General features: G+C 38.8%; 1 protein-coding gene across 2 annotated transcripts; it reads right to left on the reverse strand.

The window, feature by feature from the left end:
- Positions 1 to 1,054: 1,054 nt before the first annotated feature.
- Positions 1,055 to 16,908, reverse strand: LOC139149370 (uncharacterized). Of its 2 annotated transcripts, XM_070721097.1 has the most exons (20): positions 15,816 to 16,905; positions 14,293 to 14,346; positions 13,836 to 13,850; positions 12,540 to 12,644; positions 12,179 to 12,217; positions 11,404 to 11,588; positions 10,978 to 11,132; positions 10,058 to 10,172; positions 9,682 to 9,795; positions 9,248 to 9,399; positions 8,850 to 9,028; positions 8,502 to 8,606; positions 8,026 to 8,124; positions 7,249 to 7,357; positions 6,760 to 7,147; positions 6,385 to 6,468; positions 5,666 to 5,827; positions 5,321 to 5,464; positions 4,728 to 4,822; positions 1,055 to 2,653 (listed from the first exon to the last, which is right to left on the reverse strand). In XM_070721097.1, the coding sequence occupies exons 1-20, from the start codon at positions 16,014 to 16,016 to the stop codon at positions 2,574 to 2,576; spliced, it is 2,580 nt and encodes an 859-aa protein (XP_070577198.1). In that variant the 5' UTR covers positions 16,017 to 16,905; the 3' UTR covers positions 1,055 to 2,573. The 2 variants fall into 2 exon arrangements, with proteins under 2 accessions (XP_070577198.1, XP_070577199.1); XM_070721098.1 differs by lacking the exon at positions 13,836 to 13,850 and having other exon boundaries at positions 15,816 to 16,908.
- Positions 16,909 to 20,259: the final 3,351 nt, after the last annotated feature.

Consider the following 20,259-nt stretch of genomic DNA (forward strand, 5'->3'; position numbering starts at 1 on the left):
ATATGGTTTGCGCAAGTAAATATTTTCACAAAGTAAGATGTTTCAACCTAAAACAGAACAAATAGAACTGTTCTGACAGCTGTACGCTGTCATCATTTGCAAATTGAAGATGACAAGTTTTGCCGAGAAGCTCAAGTAGCTGCAATTTTTTCTATTTTTGTTAGTAATGTTAACTGCAGTTTCTTGTTCTACTGCTTTGAGGAGTATAGCAAGATATTACTGTTCATCAACTCGGACTTTACATTCACAAACTGCATAGTAATTGTGGACATCAAGTTAATTCTGGTCTGGACTAGAAATCAAAGTTAAACAATACTAACAGGGCATTTTACATATACTGACGTTGTGTTGACAAACTGTATAATGAATGATTGAACATGCTATTGGGAGAAGTAAAAAAAACTTGAAATTGATATACAGAATAAAAATAGTGAAAAAAATCAAAAGTTACAGCTACTGACCGTTTCGAGCAACAACTGACCTGGATGTCCTCTGAGAAAATGATTTAATTCTCATTATTTCTCTTTTATTGACTGTGTGCATGTCAGTGAGCAAATGACATTGCAAAGAACTTTGCTGGGGAAAGTATTTTTTTTTCTAATTGTCATTTAAAAAGTTTGAAACCAAGAAGTTTGTTATTTTATTTACATGTACCTAAGCGATCTTTGTTGTAATGCAATATTTCTGTAACACGAGAATACAATTGACATATAAGCACTACATAAGAGAATTGCTATACGATAGAATTTTTCCTACTTTAGTCTGTTGGATATGTGAGCATTTTTTAAATCACGTTATAGAATCACACAGACTCCCTTGTCCAAATGAACATTTACGATCTCTATTTACTGTTGACATTAGCATCCCCTGTGAATGAAATAAAACGGAAAAGAAAGATGGAAAAATCAATAATGCCGTGCTGTTTAACATTGGCACGGAATTTCCTGTACACGTCCTGAATGGCAATGAAAATTCTGTGAGCACTGGTTATGGCTGCAGTGAATACAAAGCAAACATAAGGAAAGTTATGGCGGAAAAAATGATGACGCATCGGTAGTTTTTAACACATTTTTAATGTAAATTAAATACAACACAATGGTGCCAAGGACAAGACTTCACTCTGTACAAAAAGTGTGAAAATATAGAAGTATGGAACCCCTTTGATTGAGGTAAAGGCAAACATGAAATCTGCAATGGAAACTAAAAAGACATATGAAGTGGTTTTTTTGTTGGCAAATAGCACCATATCAAAATATATGTCAAGAGTGAAAGGCTTGATTCTCCTTCAAAGTTTGACCTGTAAAATGTATATTTTACAGAATTTTACAAGCAATGTACACAACTCAATAGATTAATGGAATAATTCCACCACACAATACAATTTTTTGCAGAAAATCATGGTCAATTATTTTACTCAGACCCTCTCCATGCAAACATTTCACTGTTAAATATTGCTCTTACCTTATATTGTTTGTAAATGGTGAAATAGGATTAAGTCTAAAGGGTAAAGGTCAGGGATGAATAAGGTAGAGTTTTGGGACATTTGGACAGTTTCAATATGATGATAACATCAGATTAGCCAGCCTGGAAGGTCAGTGAATTTCAGCCACCCATCATCATGGCCAATGCAGATGTAACTCGATCAATCTACTGGTATTCTGCATGAGCCATATATCAACTAGAATACAAGTTATTGGGCTGGTAATGCTGTCTGCACAATTTTTGCTTCCTGCATCATACAATGTTCTGTTCTTAAATTATGAGAAAAGATGGCCTCCTCAACTCATCAGTGATTTCATTTCCTGGATGGCAATGTATAGAAACATTTGATGATATATACATCCATCCACTCAAAAGACACAATGTGTGATATTTTACAGGAGACTTTCACTACACTGTGAATTCTTAAAAGAAAGACATCTACCATTTCCTTACAGTTTCTCAGATTTCAATCGGTATTTGGACTTCAAAAGTTTTGTTTTGTGATCTCCCTCCTTCACCTCCATTTGGAACTCTCACTTGTATGACTTTCCCTACAGAATTCTGCAGCCCTACCCTAAATGGAAGTTAAAAAAGTTTGACTTGGGGTTTTCTGCAGTAGCAGATGTCATGTTGATTATTATAATTATGTTTTTACTTTTGTCATCAGGGCAGTTTTCTCTCTCACTAAAGGAGAAATACATGTATTATTCTTTTCATTTGCTAATAAATAATTCGGTGAAACTCATGAGGTTAAAGCTTGAGATACAGCACTGCATTCACAAATAAAGCTATGGTTTGGATATCTTTTTAACAGGCAAATAAACTCACTCCTCATGCGGGGAATAATTTTGTGGTTTTAATTTCATGACACTCATAATTGTGTCACCAAGCTATATCGTGGTGTTTGCAGCGTGAAAACTGCTCAATACAAACAGTGGAAGCTTTCAGAGAAGAATGGAAACACAGACGTTCTGATGTCAGCTGTACTGGTAGATGCACACTGTTTGTGATTTCATTGCTGAAGTACAGACAAAGCCATATCACACGTACGGTCTCTCAGAATCTGTCTTTACAATGTGTCAGTAGCTGAGTTACAATGCAGGTAGTGATTTTCTGCCAGTCATCAACTCTGGCTTGATGAAGTCTGTTGACGTTGTTGACAGCTTCTTGTCTGAAATAAATGAAAGCAATGAGGAATTAGTGCGTGTGTACGTGTGTTTGTTTGTCCCTGTGTGTTTCTGTGTGTGAGAAAGAGAGAGAGTGAGGAAAGAGCTAGAAATATACAATAAATACATTGGTGATCTTAAATCTACTTCTGTGGTTTGCCAATAGAAATCTTTATCTCTGTCGGTTGGAACTAAAAGCTTATAATATTAAAACTGCAGTTTTGTGTGTCTGTCACTAACTTTCCATGTCAGAGCCAAAAATTCAATAAGCAAACCTTGTAAAATTCTCTGCAAACAGTTTTACGAAAGGTCTGTAAAGTTTATTATCGTAGTACGTCGATGCAATCAATTGTGATTCAGATCGATTGGAAAATAACATCACAGCTGTGATGTCAGACTGAATAAGCAAAAATTCCATTATTTATGTCTAAAGATTTCCCTTCCGGTGGAATCCAGCATGACTGGAATGTTCAATACCAGTTATACTATATAAATGTCGACACAGGATTTAACAAGTGAAAAATTCTGTATGACATATTGCATCAGAGAAACACGCCATCTGTCCAGTAAGTGTTGTTGAACATAACTGAGTAAATGTCCTTCCATTAATTGTCAGCATGCTGTGATGCAGTACAACATAGTGATGACTGTTTATCATATGGTATAGCATCATCAAATATATTTCAAAGCAAGGGAAAGACAAACTGTCATCAAAGCCTCCTTAAGAAAATCACCCTCCCTTTAATGATACATTAATTCAACTTGAGTTGGTAGTGGCAAAGTTACTGACAGTCGACAGAAAATCTAACAGATACATGTACCAGTTTCAAAAGGTAAATTCCTCATGACAAAAGAATTGCACGGCTTGCATATAATTATCAAACAAGTGGATATGAGTCTGACAGTAGGACAATGCCAGTAAAACACTGTATAAAAATCTCATTAGTATAAGGCACATCATCTGCTTCATCACTCAGAGCAGGAAGAAAAAATCATTTGATGCAGAATTTGCAGTTCTAAATGATCCCATCAATTGATCTAATTCCTCTGAGGTCAATACAATGGTAATGACTTCAAACATCATTTAGACGTGCTACCGTCACGGTCATGAATTTACACTGATGTCATTCTTTTTAAATTCAGGATGTAGTGTGGAATTCCTCAGAAGGTATGTATATCCCGCAATGTCAGGAAAGCAAAGGAAATGTTTAGAGGGAAAGGTAGATCAAGTTCGACATTGTTAACTGCCAATCAAGCAGAGTTGTGCTATAAGACGACACAAAATCTAGAACTGGCACTGTTATGAGAAAGGGTCAAGGGTCATTCAAATAAGATACATCTGCAAGCCATCTGTCAATGTCATGTGCGGAACATGAACCTATGCATTAAATCGGGAGCATGTTTCTTTCCACTGACCTAAAACTGTGAATTATCCATAAGGAAAAAAAAGTTTTATGGATATCTGGAAAACGATGTTTCAATAAATACAGAAAGTAGATTTGGTTCTTAGATTTGTCATTGATCATTTAGTTAGAATTTTAATTTAAGACAATTTTTAACATTTTATAGGAATACAAAAATATGAGAAAAGAACCCTTGAAAATGGAAAGTTAAAATTGTAAAACTAAGGCGATACACTTGTTTATCATTCCAAGAAATTATTAATTTGCATGTGAAATGGTATCTGAAAGTATAAGTAAATTTCTATGTAAATTAGAACAGAGAAGTCCCCCTGAGATGTACATGCTAACTGATATGTATTATTATTTACATTCCAGGCAGCATTAACATTAAAGACACGGTCGATTGATATTTAGGTCATTTTCACTGAGAATTTAACTTTTCAAGTCAGTTAATTTCTTCCTGAGCTCTGTCCGATTGACAAATCATTCTTGAGGGAAAATATCCCAAAAAGTTTAACAAGTTGATGGCTATTAAACGGCTCTAACTTATTGCTTCTCAGTTCTAGCGATTTCAGTGAGAGTCTATAAGGTCTGTTTGTCTGTCTCTTTGAAAAAAACCCCAGACATTTCTGTCTGTAGCAAGTCAATACGGGTAGAATGTGTGCAGTCTCCATACCTCCTGTGTTGTCCATGTGGAACAAGTGTGATGCCATTGGCCGCGGTGTCTTCTTGTTCATGTGGTCAATAGTCAACAACTGTGCATCCGTAAAACTGCAGGTGAATTAATGATTAAAAATGAAGAATTTTTAAAGTCAGTCGCCTATAGACATGCTGTGTCATTTTTTTTATTCTGTTATTATTTGAAACAAATTAGTTACAAACTATTTCAAAAAGTGTCAATCATGGATTATCTTCTCATAAAATGAAGCATTCAATCCACAAACCTTTTTTCGATTCTGATAAGCGGTATTTTCACTCCTGTGCTTTTTAAAAAAAATTTGAAAGGAATTCTGGTCATGTCAAAAGAAAAAGGTACAATTTAACATGTTTTTTCCCACGGGAATGTCCTAGAGAACAATGGCTCTAGCTTTTGTACGGTGAATTATGTTTTAATAAAAAAAATGTAGTTGTATTATTTGTATTATGATCCAGTGCGGATACACACAGACCAATTTCATGAAATCTGAAAACAAGTGCCGAATTTTAATGCTACAAATAAAATGGTGAACAGCTGTGTAGATTACAGATTCGAGAAAATAAAGATGTTACCTTCTACTCTGTAGTGGTCTGTAATCATGCTTCATAATGGATGCAGTGTGAACCGGTGAGAATCCAGCACCTGGCATTCTTGGCATCGTCAAATGTTCCACAAACTCTTGGTAATTGATCTGCCCATCACCCTCTTTATCAAACCTGAAATTTGTGTCACAATGAGTTTTATTGAATTTTCATCTGTTTCGACCAGCAAACGATTTTTTTAAAAGTCTGTCGCTTTATTAATCACATCAAACCCAGGCCTGTGGACGCGACCTCGGAAAGATTGATTAGCGCCCTCTGTTATACAGTATTCAAATCACTTTGTTTTCAAAAAACTTGCCCCTTAAAACAACTTACTTGTCCATCATTTTGTCCAGGAGGCCGTCATGCAGATCCAATGAAAAATTACTGCAGACTCGTTTGACATCGTCTCTTGATAATTTCCCGCTCAGACGTTTGTCGTGTTCCAAAAATGCTCTCTTCATGTTTACATTCAATGGATCACGAGGATTTTTATGCCTGAAAGAAGAACGAAAAGATGCGTTCAAGACATTTGAAGTTTGTACTTCAGCTGTTCTTTTGCTATACGAACTTTTACATGGCAGTGATGAATTGATAAGTCTTCAATGGACAAGTATTCTTTTTTGAAAAGTGTTCCTGATGAAAGTACCGTGGGAGCATTCCTAAGATCTTGCGTCTGTTTGGATTGTGTATGCAATCTGTCCGGTAAAAGCGAACTTACACATGGAATTGTTGTTCTTATTTATGTTGATATTTTCCAATAAAACTGAATAAGACTAATGCTTTGTTGTTGTTCTTCGAATCACATTGATATCGTTGCAAACACATGTAAAGGAACACCATCATAATCGAACTTCCGTGGCTGTTTAAAGCAGGGGGCAGGTATTGAGAACAGTGCCAAACTTTTCAATCCTCAACTATATCACTAAGGTTTCAACAACAGCAACAACACACTTGTGTTCTCCTATTTTACAGGTGTTAACAAAACAACAGAACAGCAACCAGATCTCTTGGTGCCCACCTTGTCTCACTTCATTTTGACAAAATGTACTCACTTGTTTGCAACGACTGTTCTCAGCTGTGCCTGTGCATCGAAGGTCGTTGGTTGTGATATGAGTTCTTTGTCTTGAGTATTTTCACTAAAATGACAAAAAATGAGAGAAGTAATTATTTTCTAGCATTCTGATTATGTAAAAGTTGCTGGTGGTAAAAATGCCAACAAGATATCACTTAGTGTAAATAGTATACAAAACGGCATTTTATGCTGAGACTCAAAAGGTGTTTGCTGATAATTCTCCACCCAGCACTTATCAAAACACTGATATATAAAGTATTATGTTGCAAGCCAATATCATTCTTAAGTTCTCCACAGTGAAAATTTGGAGTTTGGTTGCAATATTCTTGCAGCTTTCGTACCGCTTTTGACCTACCTCACTCTAATATGTTGATAATCTGTGTCGGATGCATTTTTGATCCCGGCGGCCGGCTTACCACCTGTCTCCACCGGCCGACCGTCGAATTGATCGTGGGCCTCCGATATTTCTCGTTCCTTGTCAGACCCAAGAAGGAAGTGCGTATGTTTTTGGTCGCTAAGTCTGGCTTGGCAAGTGTCTTTGTTACCAACTCTCGTCATGGCCACCCCTACAGTGTCGTGAAGGTGGTTCGTGTAGGCCTCTTTTGCTTCAGATATTTTCGGCGCTGTGGGCGGGAATGCAAGGGCGCCCTCGCTGTCCAGGTAACGATATTTGGCTGGCAGAGCAGTCGAAGCTGGCATCGGTCTGAAGTCTGTTGGAGGGCCATTGTAGTCACCATGTGACACTGAAAAGAAAATTAAAACGGAAATGTAGATCAAAAATGGAAGAAGGGTCGAGGCTAAATGTAAAGTGCCAAACGAGAAGGATGTAGTGTACAGTACTTACTTGACTGTTGCCTGTCAGATGTGTGCCTGTCTGGGTCACAAGTTAACACTACGTGATCCGAGCTCAACTTGTCGAAAGTTCTCTTCACTTGAGATTCGTGAGCTCGTCGCTAAGGAAAACAAATGAAGAAAATCAGAGATATGAGAAAATATTCGTTACACATTGATATATATATATATATATATATATATATATATATATATATATATATATATATATATATATATATATATATATATATATATATATATATATATATATCACAATATGGTGACTCTGATAGCAGTTTAAGTTCACCGATGTAAAACTGGTGATGGGGAAATCGCGGCTTTGATCAAAACTGTGGGTTCAATCTCTGTAGCTTTTTATTATTTGTTATTTATTTGACCCCAATGTCGCGGAGTTTGTCTGACCTTGCAGTTCAAGGTTTGAGAGAAATTATGTTCGATGTCATGGCTAGAAGGTAGTGTCAATGTTTGGGATGAAACTAGATTGCCTTTCGCTCCTTCAAATTGGTTTGTGAGGTCGATGAACTAGACGAAAGAAGAAGACATTTCGGTTTTCATCGCAATAGGGATTGTAAAAAGACCGCCGCTGAATCATTCTGTTGAATGGTGTACATCAAATCTTACCCAGAGAGTTTTTTAGAGACAGTGAATTATTCAATTCGATCAAACCATTGAATCGAATCCATCACTGTGGGTGACAATAGTTTTGCCAAATGAACAGTTTAACCCAGAAACGAGTAACACGCAGTTATACTTGTGATCAACTCACCAACTCTTTCATTCGCTCTGGTATCGTCAACTGGTAATTTACAAATTCGGTTCTGTTGACGGTGTTACCGACCCCAACGCCTGGAACTTCGTGCATCACCTGTGATGTATGAAGAAATCACTAAATTAGTTTGTGTGGCACTGATTAGTGCTAGAGACCGTTGACCCCCAAGATCTGTACAACTACGATAACATGAATGGAAACCTTGAATTATTTTTTAAATGTGAAGGCTATTCTCAAATAAACTAACTGGAAGAGCTAGAGACTAAACGTCATTTGATAGACATTAGTACGGAAGTGTTAATAACCTGTTCACCCCAATTCCCTGTAAAAAAGCCAAAGATCCCCATTGATAACAATGGGTTTGGGTAAAGCCATGGTGGTGAAAGGGCTAATGTGAAAAAGAATCTGAAAGCTCGTTCACCAACATTCAGATGTTGTGAACGATATGATACAATCATTTAAAATGTAGTTACCTTTGATGAAATCGGTGCCGGGTGTTGGAAAGGTTTTTCCAGAGGAACTTCGCCAAGGAAATCTTTGTTGTAAATAGATGCAGGGCCCTCTGTGTCGGTTCCAAACTGCAACGAAAATCAGAGGAGTTATCACCCGATGTTTGTAGCAGTCATGTTAGAGTGTGTTCACTGAATTCCTCACTTCTGTTTAAACCCCGGTAGGTATGAGTCTTTTGAAACCTATCACCACAAGATTTTTGGTAACTCAGTGGAAAATTACATTCATATTATTGAAAATGTTGTGAAAGTGTTAAACTAGTCCATGGTGGTTTTAACGAAAATTGTGTGACCATCGACGAATGGACTTACCTTAAAATGAGCTGATGTGTGGAACTTCTTTCCAACCTTGTCATTTTCGTGACGAAGACTCCGCCATTCGACTGGTTGCCCGGCCAACAGAGACTCAGAGTCTTTCAGTTTCGGCAACCTCACTGAATCGTCTGATTCGCCCTGTTCGTACGTGGGTCTCTTCTCTGGCAGCGGTATCACTGTAAAAACAAATCAACTCTTCCTTATTTTCGACCCCCATTAAAAGTTTTATTACGTCATCACGATATCTCAAAGCTCAACCGTAAAAATTTGGCATAATTTATACTAGAATCTATCTATCAACCTCGAGGTGCTGTTCTTAGAGTGAGTTAATCTCTGAAAACCGGCGATAAGTTTATCGCTGTAGGAACCGTTAGATAATTCAATTGATCACTTACTTGCGTATTTGTGAATGAAGTCATGGTAACTGACTCCGCCGTTCTCATCCTGACCAATTTCATTGAGGATGTCATCAATTTTGTGTTCAGGCAAGGGCAAGGGCAATTTGCTACACAGCGATCTCAGCTCTTCTTTGCCGATACGCCCAGTACTGAAGCGAAGGACGTAAAATAGAGGAAATTATGAGCAATTCCAAGATAGAATTGAGAACAGCTATACAGTTAAATTCTAGTTAAACAAACCGGCTACGAAATGATATTGCATTAATGTTGAGAAAACACCTACAAATAAAACAAGCTCACACATTTTATTTAGATTCCAAAGATGTTAGGAATCACAAATTATGCACAAACATATGCATATATAGAAATCATCATTATTTTAACTTATCCAAGTTCACGCTTTGGCATCACTGTTACCATGTTGTACCCACCTGTTTACATCAGCTAAGGTAAATTCCTTCTTCAGATCCATCAGGACGCCATCTGACGGGAAGTTTTGGTGTAATACTGGCCGCGGTTTGTCTGAAAATCGAACTTGCTTCAAACTGTAAGTTTGAAAAATGAAACACGAGATTTACAAATATCTGTTTTTATTTTTTAACTCGACATTCATGGGCCAACCACAGAAGGAGAAAAATAAAACCACAAGGGATAGGAGAGTACATTTCTTTACACATCGACCCTCTCTCTCTCTCTCTCTCTCTCTCTCTCTCTCTCTCTCTCTCTCTCTCTCTCTCTCTCTCTCTCTCTCTCTCTCTCTCTCATACGATCATTTATGCAACCATTTATAGCAAGTTTCCAACAAACCTGTTTAAAGTTGGTAGTTTTGGTCGTATGCTTTCATCTTCGATGGCAGCGAATCTTGGTACGTACAACCTGTTATCGAAATCTCGGTGATTTGTTGTAACCATTGGTAACGACTCTGTTCAAGTGAAATCGACAAGAAAGAAAAACGCAGACCGGTTAGATGTTTATTTCAGTCATATCTCAGTAAAGTGTCCGGATGTGTCCTGGAATGACCTCTGCTGAGTGTTATGTCAACTACCACTACATTAACCTCTGACCTGTCTTCACCCCGTTCAACCTTGTATGTAGGTCAAATGATGAAAAAGTGACAACTGACCGCAGAATGTTTTTCTGTCTCAAAAGTCCGGGAAACGATTATCGTTAGCTTCATGCAAGTTTTACCAATGCAGCCTATTTCAACAATTCAAATGTAAAATCCAAGACAGCTGAAAGATGTTTGCAGTAAAATCAATCACAGGGGAGACTGCAATTTATCTCCGCAATCATACTTTAGGGCTAGACATAAAACACTAACTTCTCTCACGTACACGTCTTGGAGCGATTCAAACATTTGAAATGATAGAAAACAGATGCAACATCACGACAAAGATAGCACATTCCAAGTGTCAAACACATTTGGATTTGATGCGTTGTGTATACACTTCAGTTCATTTCGTTGTCAACATCATTTTTTTTTCGATTAAGACCGATTAATTCCAAGCCAGCAAGCTCGAACACGATATGCCATCGTTGCTAGCCCGAATGAAATCAATATCGGTTAGATAACTCAATAAACTGGTTTAGCGAGGACGTTCACCTTACTAAAATCGTAATCGTGGCTAGGCCATGAAATTGAAGACAACAATGTCAACTCTGAAAGATTACGCCGATATCTCGGCGGAAAAACGCTGAAGGCTAAGAAACGAGAAATATCGACCTACTTCTCATGTTATAATCGCCGTTCCTGAAGACAGCCGAGTCACGCTCCTCCAGCTGCATTCGTTTGAGGACGTCGCTTGAATTCGGGAGAGATCTTGACGTTAAACCCGATGATCTTTTACCATGGTGATACGACAAGTTGGTTTCTGAGAGGAAACTGAACAAGAAGTTTTCATCTGTTAGTGTTGTTGTCTTTTTGAAAATCTGCAACAATTGTTTTTGTCAACGTGGGCGAGTGAATTTTTTTGTAAGAATTCAAAATTAAACGAAAACCGGCGTCGAGACGACGACAATGATAATTATCGTGGTCGTGCTGTTGGTGATATTGATGATGGTGATGATGATGATGATGATGATGATGATGATGATATGATATGATATGTTATGATAACTCATAACGTTACCATGGTGAAACACAGTCCACTTACTTTTCAGGGTCACTTCCAAATATAAAGTGTGTCGTCCTAAGATCTTCAACGTTGGTTTGTCTGAGTGCAGTTCGTGCGTTCAATAAATTGCCTTGGTTTGGATCGACTCTGTTCTTGTCGTCGAAAACCGACGAATAGAAACTAGTCCCGAACGCTTTGTCGTCCATGTAACGGGGCGCGAAATCCTGCAGGAACGAACATCACGTGATTAGGTTTAAAAAGTTTGCTCGTATTTCGGATATTTAAATAAACTTGAACGCGAACTCCATTAGCAATAACGTTTCATGTATTTTTCCAATGTGTTTTATTCTGTTTAAAAAAATGCACTGTCTTATTCTACTCTGAATAAAAACTCATCACAAAATGCAATGTGTTCAACTAGTCTACCTTCAGCAATGCCGTGCGCTGTTGGTGACAAAACTTAAATCTGGACTAGAATTCGTTCATGAACAATAAAAATATTGCAAATTATACATCACAGGTTGTATTTTGTGGCCAATATTGATATCTCAATATACTTCGGGGTAAAAAGTAGATACATTCTTGTTTTCAAGAACAAAAAAATGGAAAATAACTGTAGTTGGAGCTATAATTTAACGTCTATTGGCAACTATTAAACAGGGTAATATTCTTTTACGAGAAACCTAAACCATCTCTTCCTCTTTCTTGAGACGACTTTTCGTCTTAACGATCTTTCTTTGGAAATGTTTGACTTTATGTCATGTAAAACCGACAATACGCTGGGTCAAAGGTTACGATATGGACAAGTACGTACCGGTAAATTGATCGTGTCGTCTGGTTTTCGTGGCGGTATCTATGACAGAAAGACATCAAATAAACACACTGTCATTGAAAAAGGTCAATAATTAAACATATGTTAATTTCGAGGTGACTGCCACTCCATCAAAGATATATTTGAGTCCCGCATACTAAAATATATGTGACGTCACTGCCTGTAAGCATCTCGCTTATACTGTTTATGCTGTTCTCTGCTAAAATATTGCACTTTGAAATTCAGAACTTGTGCGGATGTGAACAAATGTCGGTTTCAGCTCATCTTTGACACCTTTTGCTCTATCTTATCAGATGTTTGTTGATTTATTTGTTTATTATACATGTAAAACACATGTCCTTACCCTGGGATTATCTTTCTCATCGTAGTCCGCTCTGGTCATTGAAGATTTGTAAATTCCGTCATCGATATTCGCCGTGTCGAATCCAAAATCAAAGTGTGTTGTGTTCTAAAACATCAAAGTAAAAACGCTCAAAATTAAACGTAAAACTTTAAATATGATTCAAGCGACTTTCTAACACCACCTTAAACGTTAACATCAGGCATCTGATAATAATTGAACACAGAGTGGATTAATATCATCGAGCGAAATGCGGGGAAATACAGCAGCTGCTACAAAATCGATACGTCTGGATGGAAATATCGCGAGTTTTTAAATTGATCATCAATTACAAAAGTGCTAGGACATCGACGCCTCACATCATGCATGTACCCGTGGTTCTATTACATCCATTACTGCATGGCGGTCAACACCTCGCCAAAAAGAGCAGTTCAGAAAAGCACACCATCTGCTCTTTCTGTTATAAATATTGATGTTGACTGACGGTGAGTATGAATAGCTTAGTAAATTCAGAGTGCATTAAACATAAGAAAATGTGATTGATTTTCGCCAGAGGAAGGGCAGAGGCAAGACTTTTAGTCGAGACATAAAGACAGTGACAGGTTTTGTATCATTTTGACACCATTTACAGAGAATGAATACAACACAGTGTCAGTTTGATGTGACTAGACGGATTTATGAACGTTTTGAACAAGGAAGAAACACATAGACGTACGGTGAAAGCAAAACAAAAATAACGTATGTGTAAAAACAGTGTATGTGTATGTGCAGTGTTTTTTGATCGATTTTTTCAGTGCTCCTTGGTTTACCATGCAATGGTTCTTTATTTCATTAAATCTAGTGTGTTTTGTTTTTCTTCAATTAGTGAATTTAGAGGAAAAAAGAGTCGTCATATTGTGACATTATTTTGTCATTTTTGTTTCGTGAGATTAGGCATATACGTTGCAGCTTTGGCGAATGATTTGCTGTCAAATTTCTCAGCGATATGCGAACAGTTAGAGGATGCAAGATTTTGGAGTTCTTGGCACGGCACGGGATCGTTTTTCTGCCATTGCGCAATTTGTGTCATGAAAGTGTTTTGTATAGCATCCATATGATGAGAGCACCACTCACGTTGCATTCGGCGGAAAAAAAAACTACCAAAAAACCAAGTATTCTCCCATATGAAACAAAATTACACAAAACAATGACATTTAAAACATGAAACTATTTACAGAACACATATTGCGACAAATGACCTGAACGACAGAGAACTCAGTGACACACATCCAACGCGTTCAACTACAAATTGTCTCTTACCAGCATATTGGCCTTCTGCAAAGCATGATGGAAAGTAAAAAAAAAAGTTATAGACATAAGATTTCTGAATTATGCTCACTGTGAACATGATGCATCCGCACTGTATTTTTTTAAATGTTTAATATCAGTAAAAATAACGAGAAACGTCGGATAGCGGACATCAGTATGGACTTCCTGAGTAAAGCCATCAGTGACTGATGAGAGCGCAGTAAAAATAGCTCACTTTACTATAGTTGAAAGTCTTCCATGCATACATGAGTGCCTATCCGTCAATACGGAAAGGAAATGAGTTGAGTCGCGGTGAAGAAGAGGGAGATATTGATACATCGATGATGCTGCACAACCATCGATTAACATACTGCTCATCCAATTAAGCTTATACATGAGGAAATTGGAAAAGTCTTCCTTGTTGCACAAAATTAAGAGTGAATGAGAGTATTGCCATGAAAATACATACCTGTGCCTGTTGAGCATGCCCTCCTCTGTTGCCTCCTTTGGCTGGTTGAGCACCCTAAAATGACAAATAAAACAACAATTTTAATTGGTTAATGTAGATTGACACACATAAAGAGAAACATAGGCTATGTAGTCCCCAGATGACAATTTCATGTAAAATGTTTATTCTCTCTGCTCTTAAAATGAGACGGACGTGCTGGCCATTTTCTTTCAGTGTTTTCATGTTGCTTGTCGGAAAAAGGGCCGATCGATCAATTTATAACACTGCTTGCCATTACCTGAACAAAGCCGTATCTCATCCATTATTTAATAGTTTTTAGTCAATGATGTGTGGTACACTCGGCAGCCATGATGGTGCGATTTCCATGGTACCACGAGTAAACAACAGACGCGTGTTCGTGAAATCACCGTTGTTGTTTTTTAAGTCTATAAAACTGTCAATAAATTTTGAGGTCGTGATTTTAATGAGCCCTTGTATAGTGAATATAGAGTATTCGTCAAGCGAAAGAGTAGCCGGGTGACAACAGTTCCCTTCGTCAAACCGCGTCTGGGCAACTCTGAGTTGCAGTGTTGTTAATCGGATTCACGAAGGTTCCCTATCAATACAACAGTTATGTGTCCAGTTCTTTCAATGTGCTACTGTCTGTATACAGAGCCTGACACGGGTGTAACCTGAAATGCCTTCGAACAGGACAGTTGGTAACTTTAGCGTGTCCTAAAGTTTACACTCCAAACAATTGACTATTGTATAATTCAGTTGGTTGGGAGATCGATGCTGTACCTCTCTGGCAGTTTGGTTAACAATACCCCACAGAGAACTTAGTTAAGCATAGCGTAACAGGCAATAACACTGTTCGTAACTACGCCAATTTGGTGTGATAATGAACTCTAATTAGTGTCCCTCTGAAACATTGATTTACATAAAGCGATGAGAGTACAGTTTAAGCAATAATGCGACAAAGGCGCCCAAAGTAAAAACAACCCCCTCTTTCCAACTGAAAGCACCTGTCGTGGCACAGAACACAGTCCCTCCGCGCACAGAAGCATCTCTTATTTTGTAACGAGAAGTCACTGTGCTTAAGTTCAATATTTGCACTGGCTAGTGTTTGAAAGCCGGCGGATTAAAGAAGTGTTGAATGTTTAGCTGGGACGAACTCATCAGGTTTTTAGCACAAAAGAGAAAGTTGATTCTTACGCAGTGACGTGACTTTCGAGAGCATCTTCCGTCTGCAGTTCATATATGCCAAAAAACTCCTGTGCACTGAAAATGGGTTCACTGTACTTCAGAATTACGCTGTCATGGGAGGTATTTGTGAGAATAAATATTGTGTTTTCGTCTGGTATTTGGAAATGGCCAAAGGGTTTCATTTTACTCCGAACACGACTTTCAGACAGAGAAGGGGGTACACATTATGTAAACTTATCCGCCCCGTGGCAGACTGCGTTATGGTGGTTTGGTTTTATTCTGTGTCAATAAACCGATAGACAGCAGGACTGTAGTAGCTGTGAAGATAAAACACTCACCCGAAATGTCCACTTCGTAATGCTTTTCCATCGCAGATCGGCATCATGGTCTAGCGTGTCCCGTCCCTTCAGGTGTTTGACGTGGTCCCCGATGTGGTCCGCGGTTAGCACGGCACGGAGTTGTCGGGCTGCCTCTTTGCGCGATTCGCCGTACAATTCCTCATGTCTCTGACGAAGTCCAAGTGCAGGCGGTGCACTCATGGTACGAAAAGTCCCGGCCGCTCCTTCAGCGCTTATCCCGTGCGATGTTCAAACTTGAGTGTTTTCAAATTGTGATTTTTCCCTCTTTGAAGTAGATTTGAATGGGCACACCAGCACATACACACTCCACAATAACTTCTGCAGTCAACTCGGTACCTCCTGTTCTATTGTGTTGCTTCGCGTCGCCACTGTTACCAGGCAACGACGATTTCAGAACAATGGGAGTAACATCAAGTTACGAACGCAAAGTGTTATACAGAAACAGGAGCCAAAACACATAATCTAAACTCTGAAACCAAATAAGTGAAGTTTGATAGAGGAAAAGCCATCCTCCATAAACAACGATCCACACCCTATCATTTCAGAGACGCGTTTACCTACGCTTTCATGACAGACCCTCTGCCACAATAGACTTCCTTCCCTCCAGAACAAGTGGTTTCTTCCGTCGCGAACATCACCGGTATCCTCGGGTATCCGAATAAGTATATTGTCATTGCCGTTCCCTACTTGTTACGTCAATCGTCAGACACTTGTTGGATCGTCTTCCTCTGCCACGAGGCGGACAAGACGACAACTCGATGAATATCTAAATAATTTTGAACCACTAAACGCGAATTCGTCCAGCCTGTACCGTTTCGACAAGCAGCGATAGTACTTGTTCAAGTGCTACCGCTCTTCGCTTTCTGTCTTGACCATAGCCTATAGTTCTCTTTCTGAGTCCTGCAGTCGTAAAGTATCGCCAAACTGTGAGACAATCCCACGCAAATATGAAAAACCCATCCAACGTTTATCACACTAAAGGCTAATAATATAGTTTTAAAACTTACGATCAAGAAGGGAAATGTGTAAAAATTGTGTCTCGCTGACGGGTATACTGTAATGACTCTGTCGCGCGAGAAATTACCGTAAAAAAACGTTAAACTGAATGACTACGCTATGTTTACGCACAAAACTGGTCTCTAATCGGGTAGCATTCCTATCTTAATCCAATCATCCTATCACAGGGGAACAGTTATGTAACGTGGGTGTTGAAGTAATAATTACTGTAGCGTAATCGCAAGGTACTTGTATACCCGTCCCAGTCCCTCACATAAACACCTGCTGGACACGTTCTGTTCCCTGTCTTATATAGCCAATGAAATATGACTTCGTAGGCTTGTTATGCGTGCTACCTTTAATTTTCATGGTACCCTACTTGTCGAGAACTCTACTCGTCGAGAACTATCGGGGCCTTCAGAACTTGAAGGACAAAACGCTGCGAGGTTCAACGAATTACACCAAAATGTGTTCACTCGAATGCTGATTCCCTGATGCCGTTTCCCTCCTAGATCTGATCGGATGAAACTGATCTATAGTTCAAAAATCTCTCACTGATAAACGTATCACTATCACTAAATTTGAGCACAGTCCCTGGACTGTGATTTGAGAATTCATGAGGTTTAAAAATTCACGAGCGAGTCACGTCATGGAATGACGTGGAAGAATATGACTATGATTTCATTTTTTTCACCGAGATTTACTGTTAGTGCTTTTTATCAAATGGCGGTAAATCTGCCCCAGCCGAGCAATGTGCTTGCTATCGCTGATGACATCATCACTGTGAAATTATGTGCATTGATTTAAATTCAGGATGCGAATTAAGGTATCGGCACGGTCCCTCCAGGGACCGTGGTATCGGACACGACACTATTGTCCCGCCTGGATGACCATATAGTGGCGACAATATTTGTAGGGCAAAACAGGAAACCGAAAGAGATTTACAGTCCGAGCCGATGGAATTCAGCGCATTGTAAAGTATACATAGTGCAGCATCCTAACACAACACCCACTGATCACTGGCTTTAGGTCATTTGTTGTTACCGAGTCAATGAAAGTACTAACTAATCTTTTTATTTGGTCTCAAGGGAGCGAAAATTGCACAGTGGCCGGCATTCACAACAATAGTAAAATGGGCCTTATAGCATGTGTAGAGAGCTATGAGAAGGACGAGGCTGGAGAAAAGAACAAAAACAAAAACATCGCTTTTCTTCATGATGAGTAAAGGCTAATGCATTGCGTCACAGCTTCTCATCAACACATTGGCCGTGCGTATCCAGGGTGATTCTGTTGATAGTCTTGGAAGTCGTTACCTTCCCCATGTGTCTCGTATGAACATTACCTAATAAGGGAGAAAGAAAGAAACTAAATTATAGGACATTTATGAGCCAGGAGCAGTTCTTCACCAGTCAATATGATCTCTTGAAGTTAGTACAGTGCATGGTTGTTGTTGTTGTTCCACGTTTTTCTTTTACAGAAAGGATCACACAGCTAAAGGATTTAACCACCCACAAAGGCGATGTACCTAAGTATTTTATACCTAATACCACAGACAAGAAGGACTGTGCTAATACCGTGAATACATGTAAAGTCCCGCTATTCAAATAATCCGAACGATTTTGGAATGTGTGACTGCCAGCGCACGATGTAAATGCTTTAAAACAATCTGTCGATTCAGAGGATTCACTACGACTTCTGATTAAATGCAGAGCAAACCAGCGATTTATTTGTCTGTCAGCAAGCAGTTTAAACTTTGATTCAACAATGATTACCAACAAGATACGTCTACTGGCTTTTAAGTAGTTGCAGGATTTATACTCGGTGTGTACTGTTCATAGGAACATGGAGCTACTCTTTTGGTAACTCCATGATAGCAATGTGTGTAAGGGCGGCAGTCAGGAATCTAGAAGTAGCTTTTAATCCTTCGATGATGGGTTGGGGGGGGGGGGGGCTTGAGTAAAACAAACCCCGAACATTTGTGTTCAAATTTAAGAATATCTTTTATAATTAACATCACTTTTGCACTTTACCAACGTCAGTCTTTTTTAATTTTCTAATTCTTGGGGTAAAAAAAACAGCCATCATGCATGAGAAAGCCCGGCTGATGAACAGTTCGCCCTCACACTACACTTTAACATCGTTGTTTTGCCGAGATGTCCTCTGATGTAAACCAAGAGAAATAGAGAAATTGTCAAATTTACACTCGAGTGCTTTGATAAATCAAGTAAATTAGAGTACGATGCAATTTTACTGGGTGAGTTTGAAAGTCTGGTCAAGATTTATGATGTAATAATATAAAAATAGTAGGAGATGTCTCGTTTCCGTTTTGTATATCGTCTGTTAATCATGTCTTGTGTTTGGGTTTACCTCGTCCGCCTTTGGTTTCCCTTCTTCGATGGAGTGTATGGCCTCTCTGAGGTTCCTTACAAGTTTTGACTCGGAGATGCGGAATAACTCCGCGAAGCCTAGCTCTTTTGTTGCGGTGTTCACAAAAAGTTGTTGGTCATATTTCCCGTCGAAGGGCGCAAACGTTCCATCTGGGTGGACGGTTACCTGAGAGAGAGAGAGAGAGAGAGAGAGAGAGAGAGAGAGAGAGAGAGAGAGAGAGAGAGAGAGAGAGAGTTTGTGAATAGGATGACAAATGTACTGCGGGCAGATCTTATTTGCACAAACTTTTTATAATTGCCAAGGGGTTATGACATTTTTTATTAGTGACTCCTTCTTTCCTCGCCTAGGATGATGTCAGTTGGCATGTTTCAGACTTTGAAATATTAGATTGGCGGGGACAAGAATAAGAGTCAACTGAATGACTGCACTGACCCATTACCTACTGAGATAGTTCCATGACAGATGAGCCAGTGTTGATAGACTGATCAACTCGTCAGAAAAGCCAATGTGGAAACTCTTCCGAGCAACTCGGAAATATGAATTTACAACTGAATTTATCCAATCGCAGAAATGCCCGGTGATTCAAGGTCATGGAGCAAGAGTCACAGTTTGTGACAATGATAAACTCTGTTACATTTCACAAAGTAATCACTCATTAAGATAACATTGTCACATCATAGCAACCAGCAAGTTTGCGTTCACAACCGCACACTACCGTCTCGTTGCCAAGCTTACTGCACTTCACTTTGACTTTGTAACCGAGGACGGCCAAGGAGCTCTAACGACAAAGCTATGTCTGTTTTCAGTAACCTTTGTCAATGAGAAGAGTAAACAATATGTCGTTTACAGCAACATATTATTAGCAAACAAACACTCATTTCATGCCATTGATCTTGGTTAAAGTTGAAGAATTATTAATCATCTGTCACATCATGACCTATGAACTTATCGAACATTTGTTATCTCTACTCTGCTCTGCATTCATCTTTCCTGGCAACACTCAGTGATGAATAAGGAGTGGTGTACTCGAGTAAGGGTT

The sequence above is a fragment of the Ptychodera flava genome, chromosome 14 (genome assembly GCF_041260155.1).
Source record: "Ptychodera flava strain L36383 chromosome 14, AS_Pfla_20210202, whole genome shotgun sequence".
Lineage (NCBI taxonomy): Eukaryota > Metazoa > Hemichordata > Enteropneusta > Ptychoderidae > Ptychodera > Ptychodera flava.

Coding starts and splice junctions, on each gene's coding strand:
- LOC139149370 (XM_070721097.1), bottom strand. CDS start 16,016: ATGAGTGCACCGCCTGCACTTGGACTTCGTCAGAGACATGAGGAATTG. Junction 9,400..9,681: donor ACCTTAGCTGATGTAAACAG/GTGGGTACAACA, acceptor CCTTCGCTTCAG/TACTGGGCGTATCGGCAAAG. Junction 7,358..8,025: donor CAGAGCGAATGAAAGAGTTG/GTGAGTTGATCA, acceptor TGTTTTCCTTAG/CGACGAGCTCACGAATCTCA.